This window comes from Pteropus vampyrus, unplaced genomic scaffold (genome assembly GCF_000151845.1).
Source record: "Pteropus vampyrus isolate Shadow unplaced genomic scaffold, Pvam_2.0 Scaffold66, whole genome shotgun sequence".
In the NCBI taxonomy this organism is placed as follows: domain Eukaryota; kingdom Metazoa; phylum Chordata; class Mammalia; order Chiroptera; family Pteropodidae; genus Pteropus; species Pteropus vampyrus.
Genome location: NW_011888847.1, coordinates 5,902,263 through 5,926,804, shown reverse-complemented (window position 1 = coordinate 5,926,804; position 24,542 = coordinate 5,902,263). Strand labels below are relative to the sequence as shown.

Below are 24,542 nucleotides of genomic sequence, written 5' to 3'. Positions count from 1 at the left end.
TGTGTCTATCTCAGATACAGTTTTATTGTGAAAAATATTTAATATACAGAAAAGATGAAAGATTTACAGTGAACATGTACATATCTACCACTTAGATTCTGTAATTAACATTTTGCTATCCTTGTATTATCACATGTCTATGCATTGTCAATCTGTCTTATTTTCTGATGAATTTAAAAATAAATTGCAGGTACTCAGATATAGATTTAAATTACTTTTTCACCTTTTTACCTTGGAGGATGGTCAGAAAATAAAGGATTTCTATTACTGTATCTTCTCTGAGAACTTACCTATTGGGAACTTTTCAGCCTGCCTTATTCATGACCTATTCAACTAAACTTTGGTTTAGTTTTTTACAGCTCTTACTCCTGGTAGTCTCACTAAGATTTTTGGAGGAGCAGCTATCATTTTTTAAAAAATTATAAAAACAATCATCCATAATCTCAGTATAAGCACAACTGATCTCATTTATATGTTCCCTATTTTTCTATTTCATGTATTTTATAGTTATTGCTAGTGCATATAGTTAAAAATCTTTTTAAAAATAGGTGAAGTTTTTGGATTATTATAGCCTGATAATTAATGAGTGTTTGATATTTCACTGGATGTCTGGACCACTATTTTTTAAGAATGCTGCTATTGGACAGTTATGTTGCTTTCCAATTGAGAAAAGCTTTTGAACCCAATGAAATGTAATTGCTTATTGTCTGAAATTGGTTATATGCAAAGTTTATCCTATCCCTCTGACTCACCCAATCATAAGAGTTGAAACTGATGAAACAGCAGAAAAATAAAGGAGTTGGAAGGAAGGTCAACTTCAGTCCTGGTTGACTTTAAAATTGGAACAAATAAGGAAGTTAGAAAAAAATTATATTTTCAATTTTGATGAAACATTTTTATCAAGTAAATTTTCGTTTTACCAGTATTCTGGCAGAGTTGAGCTGAGTAAATTTCCTGTTTAAAGTTTACCTGTAAATTTAAGCATATTAGAAACCTTTTGTGTCAAGTACAAACTAGATATGTCTATTAACATGTCTAATGAATTTTATTCCTATTTGCTATGTAACTGTGAACTCTAAGAAGCAGTAACCAGTTCGTTCACTATCACTTGCTAATATATACTTACATAAGTGTAGTTTCAAATTTTTCACCTAGTTTGAGCATAATTAGCTAATTAGAGAGGGATATTTAAACAAATTGAATTTTCTAATAGGGATACAATGTCTTGTGGAAGGTAATTTAGGAATTCTCCTACAGGATTATACTTAACATATCAAGACAAGCCTCTTACTAAGAGTTTTCAGAGGAAGCAGTTCTTGATTGTCATAGTTCATTCTTTAATAAATTAACCTTTACTGTCAAAGAAAACTTACATTCTTTCTTCCTGTTATATATTGACTATATTTTATCTTGTTGATGGCTCTCTGTGGTTACTATTTTTCATATAGTAACTTTAGTTACTTGAAACCTAACATTTATTTTTTAGGCTTCACCATGCTTGAATTAAATTATTTACATAATACAGACTGACTTAAACAGCACTTTCTACCCATGAAAAAGATACTCTTTGGAGAATTTTTAAAATATGCTTCTGGACTACATTTAGTTATGTTCGTTGTGTACATACATTCATTGTCTTAAGGAGCAATTAGGTAATTTGAACTACATTGCTTAATTGCTGGGATTGTCTTTAGAACATTTGTGCATGTATCAGGTCTATCAACAAATGTTATAGCAAAATGTCTCACTAGAGAAAATGGTCTGGATTTGCTGACTTTTGAATGTGTAGATTTACTTTGAGAAAGACATGGGGAATTTGATCTGGACTCTCATCATCTCACTTTTGGAAAATATCTCTAAAGTTAGATTGATCCTGGGATTAATTTATGGGTCTGAGTCAGATCTGGGGTGATCCCAGAAGATTGTATTTCCTCTGTTTACAGTGTAGGCTCTAGGATATCCCATGTATTCTATACTTGAGAATTACTCCTTGGAATCTCATTTATATGGATCCTCCTAAACCTGTCTGAAGAGAATAGAAGGATGAAGGAAAGAATGAAATTTGTCCCATCGTGTTTATTTTGGTATCAACTTTTTATACTTGGTTCTTATCCACATAGCTTAATAAAATTCCATACTAGGAATGCATGGATGCGCCTTTAAATTTTGAGGATGATTTACTTTGACAAAAGAATATTTGAGTTTTGAATTTTAGTTAGTAGTATGGTAATGGGTTATCCTTTTTTTCCCCTGAAGTCAATGAAAATATTTTTCTATCGGACTGCTTTTTTTGTAATTGATTTGTAGGTATTCTTTGTATATTCAGGATGTTTCAACTACTTTCCCCTATTGTATTTTGCCTTTTCACTCTTAATGGTATCTTTTTATGAATAGACATTCTCAATTTTAAGATAGATTCTGCTATCAATCTTTTCCTTTACCAGTAGCGATTTCTGAGTTTTGTTCAACTGTGTTCTAAAAGCTTTATTGTTTGTCTTTCACATTTGAATCTGCAATTCACCTGAAACTGATTGTCGTATATGCTGTGATGTAAGAGTCAAGTTTCTTTTTTTCCCCCCTCCATATGGAGAGCCGTTTGACCCAGCATTATCTATTGTTATGACTCTTGTTTCCCCAGATCTCCAAAGTGTCACCTTTGGTCTTTATATGAGTATGTTTATTTTGAGGTTCTCTTTTTAGTTCCATGAGTCTATTTGTCTTAATTACTATCGTTTCATGATGTCTTGATAACTAAAAGTGCAACGGTGTCTACCTTTTTCCTTCAAGAGAGTTTATTCTTGACCCTTTGTTTTTTTTCATATAAACTTTAGAATAAATTATTAAATTCCATGCACATGTACACCAAAACATACATACATGCATGCAGACACAGAATTTTCTTTGTATTGCATTAAATTTCCAAGGAGTTTTGGTAAAGTGTTATATTTTCATTGAATCTTCAATCAATGAACATAGCATATGTAATTATTTAGGTCTTTAATTTCTCTTGACAACAGTTACTAGTATTATATTTAGGGGTCTTGAACTTTGTTTATTATTTTTATTCCTAGATATTTATTATTTGTTAATACTACTGTAAATGATATCTTTAAAAGTTTTTTCTTTTTTTGTTCATTGATAAGATATAGTAAAAGTTAATTTTGTGTATTGGCCTTTGTTCATCTACCTTGCTAAACTTGCCGTTAATTCTTATAAACTGTTTATATATTTTGGGGATTTTTATATACATAATTATATGTATATATGTCTGTGAGTGGTTTTATTTCTCCTTTTCTAATCTTTATTTCTCTTATTGAACTGAATAGGATTGTAGCACAGAATAGAAGTGGTGAGTGTTTTTTGTTCCTTATCTTAAAAGAAAAGCTTTTAATACTTCAACATTAAATATGATGTTGTACTGTTTTGTTTGTTTGTTTGTTTTTGTCATATGCCTGTTCCAGTTACTGTGGCTGCATAACCAGTTAAAAATTTAGTGACATAAAGCAATCACTTATGATCATGGATTCTTTGGATTAGGGATTTAGATAGGGTACTCCATGGAAGGCATTTCTCTGTTCTCTGTTGTCTGAGGCTGTGGCTGCAAGATGCAAAGGCATCTTGGGAAGGAATCATATGAAGACTCCTTTACTCATTTTGATGTTGTTGATTCTGGCCCTTAGCAGGGAGCCTCATTTCCTCTCCACTGGAGTCCTTCCATGTGGTCTCTTCCTGTGGGCTAGTGTGAACTTCTTCACAGCATGGTGGCTGGTTTCTCCTAAAGCAAGCATTTCCAAAGAGAGAAAAAGCCAGGTAGAAGCTGTACCCTTCCTTTTTACAACCTAGTCTCAGAAGTCAAATATGCATCACTTTTGCCATACCCTGATTGGAGTAGTCAGAAGCCTTCACCCAAATACAAGAGAAGGGAACATAGACTCTGCTTTTTGGTGAAAAGGAGTGTCTTATCAGTCACTCCTTTAAGAAGAGTACTTAGGATGGCATACATACATACTTACATGTGTGTGTCTAGCTAGAGAGAAATGCAGAAAATATGATCTGCCATGATGCCTTTTTATCAGATTAAGAATGTTCCCTTCTATCATAATACTTAACATACTTGTTTTGACTGGATATTAAGTTTTATGAAATGTTTTTTCTCTGTTGACATAAACATGATTTTACTTTCTGTTCATGTGATAGATTTCATTGATTGTAATAAATTCAGCTTGGTTCTGATTTATTGTCTTTTAAATATATTATTGCATTTGGTTAGCTAATACTTTATTTTATTTTTATTTAATTTTTTTGAGGATTTTTGCATCTTCGAGAGTTCCTTGAGGGTAAAGACCAAATTCCACTTTTTGGCTCTTATAAAGAATGCTATTGTGAACATTCATGTGCAAGATTCTTTGTGGACATGTTTTCATTTCTCTTGGCCATATACCTAGTAGGGAATTGCTGTGTCATATGGTAACTCTGTGTTTAACTTTTTGAGGAACTTCTAGGCTGTTTTCCAGAGTGGCTTCACCATTTGCATTCTCGCCATCAGTGTATGAGGGGCTCATTTTTATCACAACCTCACCAACATTTTTTGTCATTTTGATTATAGCCTTCCTGATGGGTGTGAAGTGGCGCTTTATTATGAATTTGTTTTTTGTGAATTTTTAAACGTATAAAATGTACCTAAAATTACATTTTACTGTTTTAAGCATTTTTAGATATAGTTTATAGTGTTATGCAATCATCCCCACTATCTGTTTTCAGAATGTTTTTATCGTTTCAAACAGAAACTCTATCCATTTAAAAATTACTCTACATTCCTCTCTCTTCTCAGCCTCTGGTAATCTCTGTTCTGCTTTCTCTATGAATTTGCCTGCTCTAGATACCTCATAAAAGTGGAATCATACAATATTTGTCCTTTTGTGTCTGGCTTATTATACTTAGCATAAGATTTTCAAGGTTTACCCATGCTGTAGCACGTGTCAGAATTTTATGGCTTTTTAAGGCTGAATGATATTTCATTGTATGTATAGATCACATTTGTTTATCCATTCATCTGTGGATAGACATTTGGGTAGTTTCTGCCTTTTCGCTATTGTGAATAATGCTGCTATGAACATTGGTGTACAAGTATTTGTTTTAGTATCTGCTTTCAATTCTTTTGGGTACATATACCGAGAAGTGGAATTGCCAGATTGTATGTTTAACTTTTTGAGGAACCATTAGAATGTCTGGCACAGAAGCTACATGATTTTACATTTCCTCTAGCAATATTAGCAGTTCGTATGTCTTTTTGAGAGAGCAGCCTATTCAAGTCCTTGGCCTATTTTTGAGAGTGGCATTGCTGGATTGTAGAATAAGTATACTTTCATATTTAGGAAGTCTTGCTAGATTATTCACCTAGGTAGTTTAGTAATGTACACTTCCCTTCAAAATGTTTGAAAGTTCTGATGCCAACATTTAGTGTTGTCAGAATTTATAGTTTTTGTTTATTTAATGGATGTGAAATGGTAGCTTCTGATTTTAATTTGTATGCCACTAATTACTAGTGAGGTTGATTCACCCTCCCAGGTCCTTTACCTGCAAATAGATGTTTGTCTATTCATGTCTTTTTCATGTTTTCCATTAGGTTGATGTCTTACTCATCTGTAGGCAATAGTTATATCAATAGTTATATCATATGTTATATCTTTTTCCAATTTGTGCCTTTAATTTTTTTTTACTTTTTGAAGGTCAAAGAACTGATTTTGAATTTGTGCCTTGGGATTTAACATGGTACCTGACAAACTAGTCACTCAGTAAAATGTAAAATGAATAATTATTTTGTGGAAATCTAAACATTTTTAAAGAAATAATGCTACCTAAATGAAATGACAAATGAGTCCTAATGATTTGCAGAGTTATGTGTTAATTGTACCTTTATGGTTCTCTAATAGTGTATGGGATCTCCCCTATTGTTTGAATGTCTAGGCAAATGGATTAGAAAGGTAGAAAGCCAGTTTGGGCTTGGTCTGAAAATCATTTAAAGAAGAATTAATCTATTAGATCTTTTGGATACACTTATATTCTGAGATAAAATGCCTATCCGCACATAATTCTCAGCCAGAACACTTGGCCTGTGATGGATGGTAGCTGTATAAACATACAGTTTTGATTGTAGTATCAGGAGCCCACAAAATTTCTCTGAGGTTCAACAAAGGGAATCCCCTCAAAAAGAAGGTAAGATTTGTCTTGGATCTTTTACTGTTTTTTTTCCACTTTCAGTTTTACATACATATGAAATAATGTTCCTTCTCTCCTAATTTTTTAAAGAATTATATCTGACCTGCTTTCAGAATACATATGGGCCTGTTAAGGCTGTTCCTTTTACTAGCCCTCCCCAACAAGAAAAACCCTAAACTTGCTCATGGTCTAAATACTCAATTTTGTATGACATATTACAATACATATGCCCTTCAGTTACATAATTTTAGGAATTAAATTGATGAGTTTTTTAGATACAGCTTGTGGTGGTTAATTAATATGTTTCCTCTGGGTCTCTTGCTCTCCCTGCCTCCTCTCTCCTTTTTTAAAATAGGCATTATGTCCTTAGGGCTTACCATTTAAAAGTTAACATTCAATATTATATTGTTTAGGTTATATCTGTAATCTTGTTTAAAAGTCATATTTTTGTCTGATGTTTTATAGGCATACGTAGTGAACTCTCCAATTGCAATTGCCTTAAAAAAAATTCTTATCAATATTTTTTTAACAGAAAAATAGCTTGTTTTCGAAGCCAGGCTTTCATTCTTCCCTCCCATTAAAACCTGGCTAACTTGTTTCTTTGGGTCCTACTCTTTTCTGTATATATAACTGGGTAACTGTTGTATAATATTTATTTGTTTACATCTCTATCTCCCCCACTCAACTGTGTCTCCTGCTTCACATAGTAAAATTTAGGTATGAAACATCTATGCCTATTCTCATATATTCTTCCCTTGATACTTGGATAAAACAGTGTCCCTTTTCAAGGCCCATTCTTTGGCCTGTGTTTTCTATTAGCCTTTCACATCTTTAACACTAGAGTTTTGCTCTGTCTACTAATCTGCCCTCTCATGTTAGTACAAATCACTTTGTCATTGGTTTCTTCCCCAGACCTTGTAATTATACTGCTCTTCCATCTTGAGGAAAAAATCTGCTATCAGTCTTACACACTCCCCTCCACTCATCCCATTTATTTTCCTTTTCTATCTTCAAATTCCTTAAAAGACTTCTTTGCCTCCCAGTTACAGTTCAGTGTGTTGCAGTCATTCTTATGTCCCCATCACTCTCCTTAAACTAATCTGTAAAGGTTCCATAATAATTGCCAAATCCAATGAACCATTTTCAGTCCTTGTCTTTTGATGTCTTTGCAGTCTTTGAAATATTGTCTCTTTTCATGAATCTGACTATTTTTATTCTATATTCTCTGCAGGTTCCTTTTCTTTTGGCTGCCCTTAATATAATCTTGGCCCTAGTCTCTTCTCACTTAGAGTCATCAGTTCTCATTACTCTAGCTGTCAGTTATATCCTAATATAGTTGCCAGCTGTACATCTCTAGTTTAGACCTGTCTTAAGCCGAAAACTTGTACTTTTGTTTATAGTGACCTCAAACTCAACAGGTCCAAAACCACTCATTAGTCTACTTTCTCATTTCCCACATCGTTTTTTTGTTTCTTTATTCCCTATCTCAGTGAATGTTACCTAGCCATTTACTTAGTCATCCAAGTAGAAACATAGGAATCCTACTTTTCATTCCCTCATCTAAAAAAACGACTGTATTTCATCAGTTCTGTCTAGAATAGTATTTCTTAAATCAGTCCTTACATTTCTAATTTTTAGTGGGTAAATTTCTGGTAATAAAATTGTTTTTGATTCTCCCCAGCATCCTGAAAACTTTCTATATATATATTAGAACTCAAATATTTGAATGAATGAGTGAATGAATGGATGAATAGGCCTTTTGGGAAAGATATTTGACTGTAATAGAAAAAAGAAAAAATGATTCTTGAACATAGAAACGAAGCTGAGATAGAAATCACACATTTTCTGGCCTGAAATCAGATTTTGATTTGAGAATAAAAGAATGCCCAAGTTGTGTAATCTACAAAACAGTAGTACTCTACCAATGGGTGTGGTGAAAAGAAGTCCTGTATATTGTGATGTGTGACAGGAGCCTTTTTGTTACTTACTAGTTAGAAAGAACTTGATAACTTTTTGACAGCCTTTCTAACCTTAGGAGGCTGTGAGCAATCATTTAACTGGGCTACATTTATTATAAAGAAGAGTAGTTGACACTCGAATTATAAAACTACATCTTACATTTGTCTGCTGATTGAATAGAAAAACAGCACAATCTGCTTCATGGCTTCGCACCAATCAACAAGAAAATGAATGCATTCTTAGTCTGCCTGGCATACCACATTTCTATCATTTTTCCCATTCTGGCAGCTTTTACCTATGTGGTCTCTCCTAAATGTCCTTTGTTTCAAACGCATTGCACATTTCTCAACCTATACTTTGATGAAACTGTACCATTAATCAAAAGGGAAGTGCTTTCTCAAGTCTCACTTGAAGAACACTCTTTTTTTTTCATAAAGGCTTTTAATAAATACTTGGATCATTTGCTTCCCGTCTTTTGTCAACTTTGCTGTTTTGGTTTATTCTATCTCGATCTTTGTAGCACAACTCAGTGTTCAAATTGATTTAGGTTTCATCCATTTCACAATATTTTTTTTGGTGTATTTTTGGCAGTCATGTTTCTGTTTTACTTTGGGTTGGTTTAAATTTGCTTTTCTCAATTATAAAACTTAAATGCAACAAATTCAGGAAATAAACTGTCAGTAGCTTTGTTTTGACACTTACCTCCATGAATTTGTTTGATTAGCTTTAAAAGTAGCTTTAGCAGTAGTTACCAAAAGAGTAAATACATGTTGCATTCATCAACTTTCACCTGGTTTTACATGGTTTTGTAAGACTCAAGATATTTATAATTTCAATTACCCTATACAGTTAAAATAATTTAAATGAGTGGTTTAAAATTGGAATAGCTAACCAGATGTAAATTGCTTATTATGGGTTACTTAGTAGGGCAGTCGTATTATTTTAAAATAATTTGGAAAGTTAGCGAATTAAAAATGACTTCTTATTCTTAATTACATTAATTATCTTTAGTGAAATGGTAATAAATCAGCCATGTTAGTCTTAACACTTAGGTTTTAAAAATCAGTGAAAGGTGATAATTCTTTCAATTTCTTTACAGCTCATATGGATTTCATTTTATTTTAAACAAAAGCAAAAGGAAAAAGGAAATAAGACTTGTCACTTTGCACGCATATTGTTTGTTTCCTAGTAGAGAAAATATTTCCTTTGGGGGCTTTAACTCTTATTTATAGAAACCATTTAGTACGTTTTGGTGTTTCAGTTTCAGAATGCAAAAACTATTTTTGTATTTGAAGCAATTGTACCTTACTTTTAGCCAAGTAAAAGAAGATCAGAAAAGTAGTGCCGGAGGACAACCAAATTATTGTAGTGAATCTTCATGTGGTACATTAATTCATGTGTTTCTGCCTACGCCTGGAGTTTAGCCACTCCCCAAAGCAGCCCAAGGTTTTTGTCTTATCCTACCCCCTTTTGCCTGCGTGCTCTGTTTGCTGTCTCTCCTTCAGTTTCTTTGTCTCTCTTTATAAATAAGTAGAAAACTTTTCTTTAGTTCAGAGAGCAAAGGGCCTGGAGAAGAGCTATCGTAAGGAGTTTTTATTTGTGCCAACATAGAAGTGCTTTGTGGTAGGCCATCTGGACTGGAGGATTTCCTCAGAATGTAAAGTATGTCGTGAGATTTAGAGAGCTGAGATTTGCTCTGAAACTAACTGGGAAGGCAGCAGGAAACGTAGACAGAACTGGTTTATATCGCTTGTAATGTAGATGGCAAGAATGGAAGACAGCTTTCCTGGTCTTGCTTCAGTGTATGGTTCCTCTACACTTATGAACTTCTGCATTGGTAATGTATCTGTCCTTTCCTGGGAATTCCGACCTGTCTCACAAGCTTTACTACTCGTGACAAAAGGAGTCTAAGGAGTTGGGAGTAATTCTAGATCCTTTCCTTTTTTGTTTTTCTTTCTCCCTTTAAATATGTGTGTCAATACTGGCATAAATATTTGCTTACATACTTTCATAAATTCTTTAAGACTGTAATCACTATATAAACAAATATATTCCTGTTATGAGGTTTGAGTGGACTTTGCTCAACTTGTTCTTTCCCTGCCCTCTCCACAAAAGTTGGCCTTTATACTATTCTTGAGGGAAGAAATTAAAACAGCAGCTTTTAATGGAAAATAATAAAAAAAAGCACCTCTCTTATATAATAGCAAATCAGAAATTGTGTAATTAAGCTTGGTGTTTGCTTCTATGAAAGAAAAAAACCTCATCAAAAGCAGAATTACGTGAATATCTGTTTTTAATTCTGTATTGAATGGGAAAAGACCATTTTAATTGTGAATGAATTCCGGTTATAAAAGGAAGTTAAGTCCTGGGACCAGCCATAATGCTCAGAGTACTGTACCACAGTATTAAAAATTTTTTTTTACTTAATACAGTTACTCTTTTACTTTATGCTAGTTGGTCAGTTTTTAGTAAGAATATCTTACTAGAAAAAACAAAGTTGGTTTTTAAAAATAGAAAATAAGTCAATGACATTATTCATGTCATTTCATTGAAGCCAAAAATGATATTTTCACATAATCATATTGCTAACTGGAGGTAACTAATATTGTTATTTACTAAATAAATAAAAATCCAAGCTTTAACAGTTAAAATGTCTTATTTAATTAAAATTTCTTTGCGAGAAAAATTTGATTAGGAAAGCATTAATTCCTGCACACATATAAATATATCTTCATATGACCTGCTGTGTTTTTATGAATATATTTTCTTATGGTTTATTTCCAAAAACAAATTTTAGCTATTGTGGAATACATAGTGCATGACAATGACAATATAGTACTTAAATATTTCTGCCTTTATACGTCAGTACTTGAAGACAACCAATTTAATTTTAGAACAAAACAAAAAAATTTAAGTTGCTAAATGCTTTCTGATGTGAATCTAATGTGACAATCAGTTGTAATTCTGCTTTGTGTTTTGAAGAAATACTTTTTAAAGACTAAGTCTTCCTTTGGATGTATTGTATTGATTTTTGTGTCTCTTATTAGCCTGAGACTACCCCTTTTGAACATCATGATACTTATATTTTTACAGAAATGTTTCCATTCACTATGCATAAAAATCTACAAATTAAACAAACTTGTATTGAAAATTTGCGTGTATTACTAATAGGTTTACATCACAAATGAAGTTAGCTTTGCTTTTTTTTGCTGAGGAAATTCAATTTTGTTTATAAAGAATTTTATTTTGTAAAAATTCATCTAAAAGAGTATAAAGAAGCAAAAATCCTGAAATCTCACTTCTCAGAGACATACCTCCAGTCTCTCTATACACTGTGTGTTGTATATATACCTCTGGATATTACAGTTTTACAGATATAGAATATACAGTAAATGTTGCCCTGCAGTTTTTTTCTCTCCATAGTATGTTGTCACTCTTACTAAACTTATGATTATAAATATACACCATCCTTTTTAAGGCCTACATAGTATACCATAGTAGAACCACTTACTTAATCAGTTGCCTTTTAATAGTCCTTTAGGCTACTGCTCTTTAAAAAACTATAAACAGTGCATAGTATTGTTGCTGTTTTCTCATGGGTCTTTAGCCATATTAGCTCCTCTAACCCTCTGATCCTGTGCCATTGTTATTCTACATAATAAGGCCTGCCCAATGTCTTTTTTTTTTTTTACTTTTAATAATAATTTTTATTTTTCAGTTACAGTTGGCATACAATATTACATTAGTTTCAGGTGTACAACATAATGATTAGACATTTATGTAACATAGGAAGTGATCACCTCGATAAATCTAGTACCCATCTTATACCACACATAGTTATTACAGTATTGTTGACTATATTCCTTATGCTATACTTTACACCCCTACGACTATTTTGTAACTACCAATTTGTACTTCTTAATTCCTTCCCCTTTTTCACCCCTCCCAGCCTCCTTTCATTTGACAACCATCAAAATGTTCTCTGTATTTGTGAGTTTCTCTTTTGTTTGTTTTGTTTTTTAGATTCCACATATAATCTTATTGGCCTGCCCAGTGTCTTAACACAAGTGCTTTTGGAAGGGGAGATCAGAGACCATATAAAAATTTTTAAAAAATATTTGTTTTCTGGATAATATTTTATATCATATACTCTTTTGAAATGGACCGTTTTTTTTCTCATATATTCATAGATAGCAACTATTCTTAGGGTCATACCATTGCCCTCCAGTTTATCATAAAAGTCATTTGGTTTGTGACATAAAACCTCAGTGTTCTTTGGAAAGGCAACTCCATTTTAATCTATTTTGGAATTTAATTTGCAAAAATGGTTTCATGTTCTCCAGAAAAATAAAGTAAGTAAATTAATTATGTAGGCTAGTCATCCTTGTCCCCCAACTTCTTTCAGAAGAGAAAAATCACTCAACTTCCTTTCCCCTGTAAAAAGCATAATACAGTGTGTTTTAATTATTTTTCTTACATAGATGTTCTGTAATCTGTGGACACTGCCTTATACTATCCCCTACCCTATACCATCTCAAGTAACTGTTGCCAGAAATTTTGTATGTATTATTTCCTTGCTTTGTAGTTTTATTGTAAACAATAATTATTTACTTTTATATTTTTGAACTTCGTAAAAAGTTCATCTGGCTTGTTTTTTACACTCATCATTATATTCCTGAGATTTATATATGATGGTTGCATTATAGCCCTAGTTTATTTTTACCATTCTGTAGTATTCTTTTGAATGTTTATATCACAATTTATTTATCCAATTTAGAGTTGGTGGACATTTAAGTTGTTTCCAGCTTGTTTCTATTATGAACTATGCTGTTGTGAACATTCTTGAACATGTCTCTTGGTGTGTGTGCAAGAGCAGAGGTTGGGATACTGCCTGGTAGGCCACATGTTTTTATAAATAAAGTTTTATTGGAACATAGCCTTACCCAATCATTTACATATTTCTTTAGCCATTTTTGTCTAATGAAGGCAGATCTGAGTATCTGCTACGGAGACTATATGGTCTGCAAAGCCTAACATATTTACTATCTGGCCTACTACCAAAAAGGATTGCCAGCCCTGCAGTAGGTCAAAGTGTGTACACACACACACCCCCACCCACCCCCCCCAGGAATAGAATTGCTGGGTCATAGAATGTGTGCATCTTCAGTGTTACCAAATGATGCCAAAATTCTCTCTCTCCCTCCCCTCCCCCAAGTCATTGAAACAGTTTACCTCCTATAAATAATGTGTGAGAGTTCATGTGAGTGTGCTCTGTATCCATGGGCACACTTGATATCGTCACACCTTAAATTTTTTGCCAGTTTGTGGCAGAAGTGTTTAGTCAAGGCCTTTGCCAATTTTTCTATAGAATTGTCTTTCTTATTGATTTGTAGGAATTCTTTATTCAGGATACTAATCTTTTACCACTTATACATGTTACAGCAGTATTTTCCCAGTTTATAAATTGCTTTTGTTCTTTATTGTGTCTTTTAGTGAGCATACACTTCTAATTCTAATGTAGTTACATAATCAGTCTTTACTTTTATGAGTAGTGCTTTCTGCATCTTATTTAGGAACCTCCTCTCACAGGACATGAGAATATTGTTATTTTCTAAAGGTTTTATAATTTTGCTTTTAATTTCTTAATGTACTTGAATTTGATTTTTGTGTGTGGTGGAGATAGGGCCTTCAGTATATACTTAATTTTAATGAATTTTCAAATTTTAATTTAACTTAGGAAGTTCAGCCATTATTTCTTCATTTTTCTTTTTTTTTCACTTTTGTTTTCACTTAGATGCTTTTTCTCCTTTTCCTCTGGGACTCCAGTGACACAATATTAGCCCTGATGCTGTGTTCATTTTTTCCCCCTTTCTTTGTAGATTGTATACATCATATGTGTGATGTATGTGTGTATAATATTCATAATATATTTTTTAAATAGAAGAAGTCCTAATTTCGAAAGTTATTTTCTCTTCTTATAAACAGTTCAAAAAGCTTGGTTGTCCAATATCCTATAATGTAGGCAATTAGATTGGAAAACGGTGTCGCTATAGACTGGCATAGTTAATCCTAACTGCAAAGAGAGAAACAAAAAGTTGCATGAAAGATTAGAAATTTGAAAATGAGATACTTTCAGTTATTTAGTTAGAAATATAATAGCTTCGAAGGCATTATTTGATCACAGTGCTGCAGCACAAAATTAATGTTCTTAGTAAAGACTTAGTCATTTAGAAGTGACTGCATTATAATTATATGTCCTTATTTGGAAGGCAAAATATTTTATTTTAGAAGGATTTACATAAAGTCATTAATATTCAAAATATTATAGGCATGTTTTGTTCAGATATGCTAGATTGCCAGCTTTTTTATATTTAGAATACAGTGTATCTGCAGAGGTAACACATATTTCTTGACAATTCAGAAGACTAGTTATGATTTACTTTAGGAAAAGCATAATGAACAGCTATTATTGTAGTTTTAAAACTATAATATTGAATATTAAAGTTTACTAATTACATATAAATTTGCCTACACTTGTAATAAAAGAGACTTATTTATGATAATAGAGTAGACTTATGGATAAAGGTTTATCAACCTCCTTTTGTTGTTCTTCCATTCCCCCTTAATATTTTGAGAACCCTTGAGAATTCACTTATAGTTCATATTTTAACCCTTAAATCTGGAAGCTATTTTTAGGAACAGAGAAATAAGGAAAAGGAACTCATATACTTGGATTTAAAAGAGGAAGTGTAAAAAGCCCCAAGAAAATAGATATATTTTCATAACTGATATATTCCTAAAAAGTTCATTGTGAATGAGAGTGTGGCACATTAGAGATTGGGAGAGGGAAAAAAAGAACAAAGTTTACAAGCTGGAAAGGGTAAGAGTTGAATTTTGTAGCATCTCTGAGGAGGGGGAACTCTAATCCCAGTTTGCTATGTGACAATGAGTAACTCACCTAATTTCCCAGTCTTAGCTTACATATCTATAAAATGGCAGGAAGGGTTGTTGTTCTTTAAGGTAGTCTCTTTTCTAGCCATAGCAATAGATGAGTGCAAAGTTAATTGCCTTATACTCTAATAAATATATTCCTTTATAAAATTGGAACACTGTGCCTGGAGGAAACTTGCTTTAAAAAAAATCAAGCTTCAGAAGCAATGCATTTTAGCCGAAATGTAAGTTTAGTAACTTATTATACATTTTTATTGTGAAATTCAAATAATGTAGAAATATTTGTATTAAAAAGCAAAAATTTCCCTTTACTCCATCCTTCCAATGCTACTGTCCTGGTCAGAAGTAACCCAATCACCAGTTTCATGTTTATGTTTCTAGACTTTTTTCTGTGTGTACACTGTATACATATATAAGTATGAAGTTTTTTGCTTAATTTTTAGAAGTAAGTCAGCACATATTGTTTTGCAATTTGCTTATTCCTCCTAAGTTGTCTTATAGGTCTTTCTAATTTTTAGTTTATACGCCTACCACATTGTTTTTAGTTGTTACATGGTATTCTTTGGTGCGAACATATAGTTTATTGACCCATCCATGGACTTTAGGTCATTTCCCATTTTGTAGCAATAATAAAGAGCATAGTAAAGAACACCACCATAGAAGATAATAACTTATTGAATCCTCAGTATATGGCAGTGCTGTGCATTATTTCATCTAACAATCCCAAGTTCGAGGTAAGTAGTAATTAGCATGAAGAAATTACACATGAGGAAATCCAAGAGCTGCTAAGTAGCAAACAAATTTACTCAAGCAGTGTAACACTGCAGCTCACATACTGTTCTCTTTTGGTTTTCCCAGCTTTTATTGGTTTTCCAAAGAAATTCTTGCCCCCGAAAGGTAAGATTTTTGACAGGACGGGTTATAGAATTTTAGAGCTATAAGGAACTGTTGAAATCAACTACTGTACTCTTTTGTATCTCCATTGTAACCCAGTAGATCATCCAAACTGGGAAACTTGAGAGTGGAAGAAGGAGCATTATGATAATATTTATACTGAGATAGCAGACTTATTTGTCCTGGACAAATTGAGACACATAGACACTTAAATTTTAATGTAGGCCGTCATCACCTTTCATATGATTACTGCAGTAGCATCCTACTTGGTCTCCTAGCATTTGCTCTTATCCTGTTTCAATCCATTCTCACCCAGCAGCCAAAATGACCTTTTTAAAACAAAAATCTTACTAGATCACTCAGTAGTTTAAACTTTTCAGTGGCTTCGTGGGGGGAAAAAAAAATTTGCCCTCCTGTGGTTATTTTAGAGTAAAGAACATTTAAATGGTGAGTCAAGAGTTATTGTATTTGAGTCTCAGATATCAAGGTAGTTTGGTGACCTTGGGCAAGCTATTCAGCTTCAAATCTGTTTTTCTCAAATACAAAATAGAGATAGTATGAGGAGGGAGTGAGGTAATAAATATGAAAGATACACTATAGATGCAGGACATTGTTAATAGTTAACTTTGAAAAATTGTCCTGTGTCTTATCACAGTATCTAGCAGATAATGGTAGGGTTTTTACAAGCTGAACCACCTTTCACGTAACAAGTTTCACAAAATAAAAACCTTAGTCATTTTTTAAAAATCAGATTTCATAAAAATCAAGTAAAAGCTAACTAAAACCCATGACTGTAACCTTGGCATTATAATCTGATAATCTTTCCACTGGACTCTGCTGCTTTCCCAAAATAAGACTTTATTAAAATCACATAAAAATTTTATCTGTGATTGTAATTTAAATACATAACTCATTCTTCATAAATTGAGAGCAATTTAGAAAAGCATGTTCATGTACTTACTGACTTAAGACCTTTGGCTTACCAATGATGGCTTGCAAAAAGGAGATTTATTAGGTTACATAATTAGCTAGAACAGCTCTCAGAATTGAAGGTCCAGGGCTTTAGAGACTAGGACTGGAGCTTGGGGCAGTCAAGACTCTCTCTATCCCTTATAGCCTTAGATTTATGTCTTTATAGCTGGCATACCAAGAAGGATGAGCTACCCCGTCCTTTCTGGGAAATAGGGAGGATTCCATTTGGCCTAGCCCATATCTCACAACCACACCCCTGTGGTAGTATTAGCTTGAACCATATAAAATTGCCAGTAGCCATTTTTGCCAACTAAAAAGGCCATTTCACATGGTTCAACTTATCAATAGTGTGGGGTAGTAGAGGGGAGAGTGAGGCATCGTAGATTAGCCCTAATGGGACCTCCGAAAACAGTGGAGTTCCACAAAAGAGAAGAGCTGCTGTTCTTCCTACCAGAGGAAGGAAAACGGGAAAGCATTCTAGGCAGACAGAAAACAAAACAAAACAAAAACAAGACAAAACAAAACAGTGACCATAATATAACACAAAGAATATGGATCAGCTAGAATTTAGCTAGACCACTGTGGAAATGAAAAAGACCTCAAATATGAAAATCTCTAAAGTGAGAGGCTGAGCTAGTCCTTAAGCATCTCAGAGGTTGACAGATCTGCTTTTTATGTAACAAATGTTCCCAAAGGTCTCAAATTATACCTTTTGTACTTTGCTGTTATATGTTAAATATTTATTGAATGTCAAACATGTCCATCCTAGGTACCTTACTCATAATAATCCTATTTAAAGATGATGAAATTGAGGTTCAAAGAGGTCATTTGCCTGAGATTATACAACTAATTTATATGGAACCAGAATTTGAAGTCTAAGTTGAAGAATAAACCCAACTTTTCCTTCCATATTAGTACTTCTCAAAGATTGTCACTGAAATACCTCTTAAAGGTAGAAGAGAGTATATATGTATACCTCAGAGGTATGTAGGCATATATGATCTTAAATATGAATATTGACTACTCCATTATAAATGTCGATAGGTTTGCTTTTTAAATGCTGTGTTTATTTTAACTCAAATTTTGAGTTAAATTGCCTTTTTTTAAGAAGATGTATAGCACATTATCTCAGTATGAGAAAAATGGCACACTCTGCTTTATTGTGTGAATAACTGACCCAGTTTATATCATTCTGTTCCAAACCATTCTTATGTAAGATCTAAGTTCCCTCTTGAATTTTTCTGCATATGGTGAATTAGCCAATAACAGTTCATCTTTCTATACACATGGATTCTGATTAACCCAGCAGTATACTTTTAAAGTTACATAGCTTTGGAAGTAGTTTATAATCGCTATGTTATAGCTAAGCTTTTGAATAGGCTTTATGTTGTGATATACTTAAGGCAAATATTAGCTATGTTCTATATAGGGTCCATACCCATTCTTCAAGAGATTGGGGCATTAGGGGGAAAAAACGGCAGAGAGTCTTTTGCTAATTATATAGCAGTACTTTGTGGGGTTTGGGGAGCATAATACTGAAGAGTGCTTTTTTTGGTCATTGATGATGGAGGTGAGTGGTTCTTATGTGTAAAGCAAAACTGAAGTTATTTGTACTTTTTATTTTCATAGAGAAGTATGATAATGATGTGGTAATTAAAAAAGATGCTTTGAATAGTTTACTCTCTTGCAAGTTTCCAAAAGTCTATAAAATGACATGTTTAGGAAACATTTTGGTGAATAAAACAGTTAAGGTGATAATATAGTAATTGGGAAAATTTTACCTCGGGGAAATTTTTCATAATTATTTGTCAGATATATTAACTTATATTATTTTAAATTAGTTCAAATAACTCTAAAAGTTTCTGTAGAGGTTAATCTGTGTAAAAATAGTGAGGTTTTTTTTTTTTTTTAATTTTCCTCATCTTTTAAAAGACTTCTCTGATATAGTTATTCTTATATATCATTAGATTCTTAAGCAATTTACTTTTAAAATTTCCATATTTTCTTTATTTTATAGATGATAGTATATCTGCTGCAAGTACTTCTGATGTTCAAGATCGCCTCTCAGCTCTTGAGTTACGAGTTCAACAACAAGAGGATGAAATCACTGTACTAAAGGCAGCTTTGGCTGATGTTTTGAGGCGTCTTGCAATCTCAGAAGATCATGTCGCCTCAGTGAAGAAATCAGTCCCAAATAAAGGTAATTGTAAAATAGAAGCGTCTTGCTTTTTGCAACACTTTTCTTTGCAGTAATATATAAAACTTGGTGTATTTTATCAGTGATATTAAAATTGACAATATAAAACTGTAGTTTCTCTTTTGGATTACTTGTGATTTTAGTTTTTCTATTTCCTTTTCATTTTCAACGAATTCTGAAAGCTTATTTTTTATTATTTTAAATTAGGAATTTTTGTGTAATACCACTGATTGTACTTAAAGGCTTTTAAGTCATAGCATTTGTGTCAATTTAGTATCTTCTAACCAGATAACAAATTTACTGAGGACAGGAACTGAGTCTTCTTTTTGCGTTTCCCATTGTAATTAGCATTGTATCTTGAACATAGCAGGTAGGCACTCATATATTTTTAAATCAGTCCTTTTATGACAAATGATTAAAATTATTATAGCTTCATTCATTAAGTCTTCTGTGGTCATTAGTCAGCAGAATCCTGAAGAATTTAAGCTCTGAAACTTATTGCTAACTCCACAGTACAATGGGAGTTTTTAACTTCTAGTCATTAAGAATTTTCACAGGTTGAAAGAAAGTTATTAAGACCCTGTTTCTCTGAATTTGGAGCAGATATAGCATGATCTTTCCCCTCTCCCAATCACCTTAAGTAACTGAACGTCTCATTTTATATGTCTTATTGATTTCTTAGTAGAGTTGATAGACAGTAGGTAGGATTATCCCCATTTTGTCAGTGGGAAAAGTGTGGATATTCATTGGCTTGCTTCTCTACTGCAATATGTCAATGCAAATTATTAAGTCTTACATAACTCCTAGGTTCTTTGCTTGATAGAATATAGTTAACCAGGGTATGAGCAAATTTGGAAGATTATGAATTCAGTTTCTAAATGTTGAGTTTGAGATATGTGTGGTGTATAGAATAGATACCTATAGGTAGCTGAATTACAGGTTTAATGCTCATGTTAGTCTTGGCTAGAATAAGATTTTGGAAATGTTCATCTCATGCATGATAGTGGAAGCCATAGAGGATATAAATTGGGAACAAAGCTCAGGATAGTTCTGTTGGGAGCCCCATTATTTCAACATAGCAAAGAAAGACCGATTCTTGTTGCCAGCTTAAACAAGGAGGTCGAATAAAACAAAGACTGAGAGATGACCATTAGACTTGGCATTTATGAAATTGTTAGAAACTTCTCCAAAAGTAATTTAAGTGGAGTGATGGGATTGCAAATCAAATTGCAGTATTTTGAGAAGCAGCAATAAAGGAGAATTATGGAAATGGGAGCAGCTACTCTTTCAAAAAAATTTACCTGAGAAGGGAAGATGGTAGTAGCTAGAAGATGCTTAATTTAATGCCAGTTCTATTTTTTTTTTAATTTTATTTTTTAAGATGTTATAAATTTGAGCACAAAAAGGCAGCAGAGAGGAAGGTGATATTGGTGGGGGAGGGGTGGTGGTAATTTGTGAAGCAAGCTTCCTGAGAGTTTGAAAAGGTCTTAGAGCAGGTAAGAAACTATGAGTCTTAGAAATAAGGCGACTTCTGAGATAACATGGAAAAAGATAAAAATGTGTGAACTTTGCCATATATCACAGTTATTAGGGCTGGAAGTCATTCCTTATCATTGCTTCCTGAAGCTCTTTAACAAAGTAAGACAGTTCCTGGGTGGCGAAATCATAAAAGGGGAATAAATGTTTGGAATGGTTATGGTAGAAAACGGAAGACCATAGATATATGAATGAAATGCTGAGTGACCTTGAGAGCATTGAGGTGGGATGCTGTGGGAGGGCATTCATTCTGCCTGGTTTTGTGATTCCTCTTCTTATACCTCCCACTCTCAAGCATGCTGGGCCTATATGTTGATAGTGGAGACTTAGAAATGGCAGAATTGATCTTTTTTCCATTAGTGATTAGTAAGATAAATGTGTCAATGACAAGGGGTGAGGGACTTGAGAGTTTGGCAAAAGACTTGAACCACTTTGGTTAATAATGTTAAAATAGCGTTTTTAACTTTTTGAGAACCAACTTTGAGAACTGTCAGGATCACAGCAGGTAATTTATAAATCTGTTTTTATAAGAAGATCACAGCAGGTTATAAATCTATTTTTATAAGAAGATTCTGGAGTAGAATGAAGAGCCAGATCAATTAATGTATGTGGACTTTACAGGGAAGGTAAACTTGGCTTAGAGAAAAAAACAGATTTCCCATCTATGATTGGTATATGTACCCTCAGCTTCTGACTCTGTATTTTAAACGATGTAAGAGAAAATGATACAGTGTTTGGTTATTATCCATAACATTTTTAAAAGGTTGTTTTAAATAGTTCATATTAGTCTAAAAAAATTAAATGTGTTTATTATGCTAAAACAAGAGTACATTGTAATTTGTGGTGAGAAAAATTTAAATAGTGTTTTCTCTATCATGGTATTTCAGTAAAGGAATATTTATAGGGAAATTTAAAGACTGATTTTTAAAAATTTAATATATGGAAAGTATTTTGTATGACAGTTACTTATTAGCATGTACCTGTTTCAGTGTCATAAAATATAACTAAAATTAAAAAGCTGTAGTTCCTGTACCCAGGGATGTACTTTTTGTAAGACATCATTTCTGGACTTTTTCTAGTTGTCCTTATTCATAATTCCTTTGTCTCTAAAGTGAATTTCAGATCAGTTTTATTGAAAGTTCTGTAGTGGAGACATACCTAGTTCTGGAGTCACAAAGCCACCTGCAGCTGGCTACATTGGAACGTTTTCTTTCTACATAGTACCGACTCTTAATTCTTATTACTAATATTATTAATTGGAGAGTTACTAAGTTCTTTTCCATAGATTCTACTTCATAAGTTTACCTCGACTTCTATTCTTATAACTTGTGCTAACGTAGTTACATTCTGAAATGGGGTTCACTAGTGATTATTCTTAAAGTTACTTCATTACCTTAAACATAGATTTTGAATTGCTTTCTATAAAAATGGATTGACGGGATTGATTATGTAATAATTTGCAGAAATATTATTTTAGAGATGGGTATAATTCATTGTTAAGAATTACTTTATATCCCTGTAGTGGAAAATTTGCTTTACTTACCAGTTATGTTTTCCAGTATTGATATGCAAACATCAAGAGAGATATATATTCAAAGTTTTATTAACTTTATTGACAATTCAAACAGCTTTATCTTGGAGTTTGTATATAGTAGGCTACAGAAAGTAATTGGAAAAACTATTGTGATTCTTCATTATCGGCATTTGTTTATAGCCTAATAAAAATGAACTATCAGTTTTGACATTAAACAGGATTAATATATTAATGATATGAATATTTAGAATTTTTCTAATAAATGAAATATTTCATAAAATACTTTAAAAAGAACAAATTATTTTGGAGGGATTTTGTATTTTTTCCTCTTCGATTTAAAAGTAAAGTCATTTCTGATAGTGGAAAATTTTATCTTGTCTGAATTTTTTAGTCCCCTGGGAAATTAGAATTTATAGTATTCAATTTTACATAATCTACTGATAGGATAAGAATCGCTGTCACCTTCTTAAGGTATCTACATTTTCTAGAAGATTTTTCTTTTGAGGTAAGGCTAAATCCCCATGGATAAATAGGGTGGAACCTTTTTATGAAACTGGTTAAAAATATAAGTCAACTTCCTTATTGATGAAGACAACTATTGTAAAGTTTTGCTAAATGGTGGCTTGGCTTCAGGTATGGCTAAAACTAAATATGAATGACGTGTATGCTAGTGGCTAATGACATTCTCCTACGTCACTTCATAGTAATATTGCCATTCAGTAACTACCACAATTAGATACACACCTAACTAGGCATTTTAATATTTTTAGTTCTCTTCTTTTAGTTTATTCTCTCCAGTGTGCCAGCAGTACAGTGGTCCCCGCTAATGCACAGGGCATGTGTTCCAAGACCCCCAATGGATACCTGAATTGTAGATAGTACTGAACCCTACATATATTGTTTTTTTCTATACATACATACATACATACATGCATACATACATAGGAGTAAGAGAGTATAACAATAATAAAGTAGAACAATGATAAAAACATACTGTAATAAAAGTTACATGAATGTGGGCTTTCTCTCCCACAATATCTTACTGTACTGTAGTCACCCTTCATTTTGTGATGATGTGAGATGTTACAGTGCTTTTGTAATGAGATGAAGTAAGGTGCTCAGAATGGCATGCAATTTAAAACTTAAGAATTGTTTATTTCTGGAATTTTCCATTTAATATTTTTGGACCACGGTTGACTGTGGGTTGCTGAAACCTTGGAAGGTGAAACTGCAAGTAAGGGAATACTATTAAAAGCTAAGTCCCATTTTTTCTTGAGTATATTTGCCAGAAACTTAACTGAGGTAGAAAGTTTCCCCAATAATTTTTTAAGATGCCAGTCATTTAAATTTCTCATTTACCTTCTCTTCTGTTGGAGAATTTTTCCTATTTTCCTGGTAGTTTTTAAGGTGCCAGTTATTTAAATTTCTCATCATATACCTTGTCTTCTGTCAGAATTCTTTCCTTTTGACAGCATATGTTCATAATATATGCACCAGTTGCAACTGACTCCTTGCCAAAAGAAAAAAAAATTACCTGTACTCTGGAGCAAAATTGGGAACACTTTGGCAGTTTTAACTGTTAGGAAGACAAATCATGTCACAGCTGGTGCCTAGGAAACCTATTAAGACTTTTTGGGGTGACCAAATGAATGAATGTAATTTGAGATTACAGGCCGGTGGCTTTTGTGAAGACAAGCTGTTAGTACACAAAGGAGTCAGATTTATCTGAGTGTGGGAATCAGTTATTTTAAATCAAACTGCCGGTAAACCATAAGTATCAAGCGTTATAACTGCCACTTGAGAAATGAGAGAACCCAGAGGGAAAATTGAAATGTAGAGATGTCAGTTCTCCAGAAGAAACATTTCTAATTATTTGGAATCTGGGATAGTGTATATGGGCACAGATCCGTGTCATTTGAGAGAAGACAGGGTTTGCCATAGGTTTGCTATAAGTAAATTATATTAATCATGTGGAGGGTATGAATTTCCTTGGTGAGGCCTTTGGGCTAAAATGACTCATAATTGTTATAGGGGATGGGAGAGTCTCTTATTATTTTGACAGCAGATCAAAGACTTCTAAGTTGCTCTTTGTATATAGAAGTATATGAGTAGATACAACCTCAGACCTGGCAGAAATTACCATTTATAGAATTCCATTTCTGTATAAGAGCCAAATCATTCTTTGGTCATTTCTCCTCAAAACATACCTTTTAAAAATGAGTGATCAGGAAGTAAGTTGCTCACAACACCTTCCTGAGAGACAAGAGGAATGGAGAAGTA

General features: G+C 33.0%; 1 protein-coding gene across 3 annotated transcripts in view; it reads left to right on the top strand.

Annotated features, from left to right (window-relative positions):
• EML4 (echinoderm microtubule associated protein like 4) overlaps positions 1–24,542 on the top strand; it is a 133,260-nt gene that overhangs the window by 37,945 nt on the left and 70,773 nt on the right. For all 3 annotated transcript variants that reach the window (XM_011361360.2, XM_011361358.2, XM_011361359.2), the window contains exon 2: positions 19,013–19,195. In XM_011361360.2, coding sequence (XP_011359662.1) covers positions 19,013–19,195 — 183 coding nt within the window. The remainder of the gene's footprint in view (positions 1–19,012; positions 19,196–24,542) is intronic.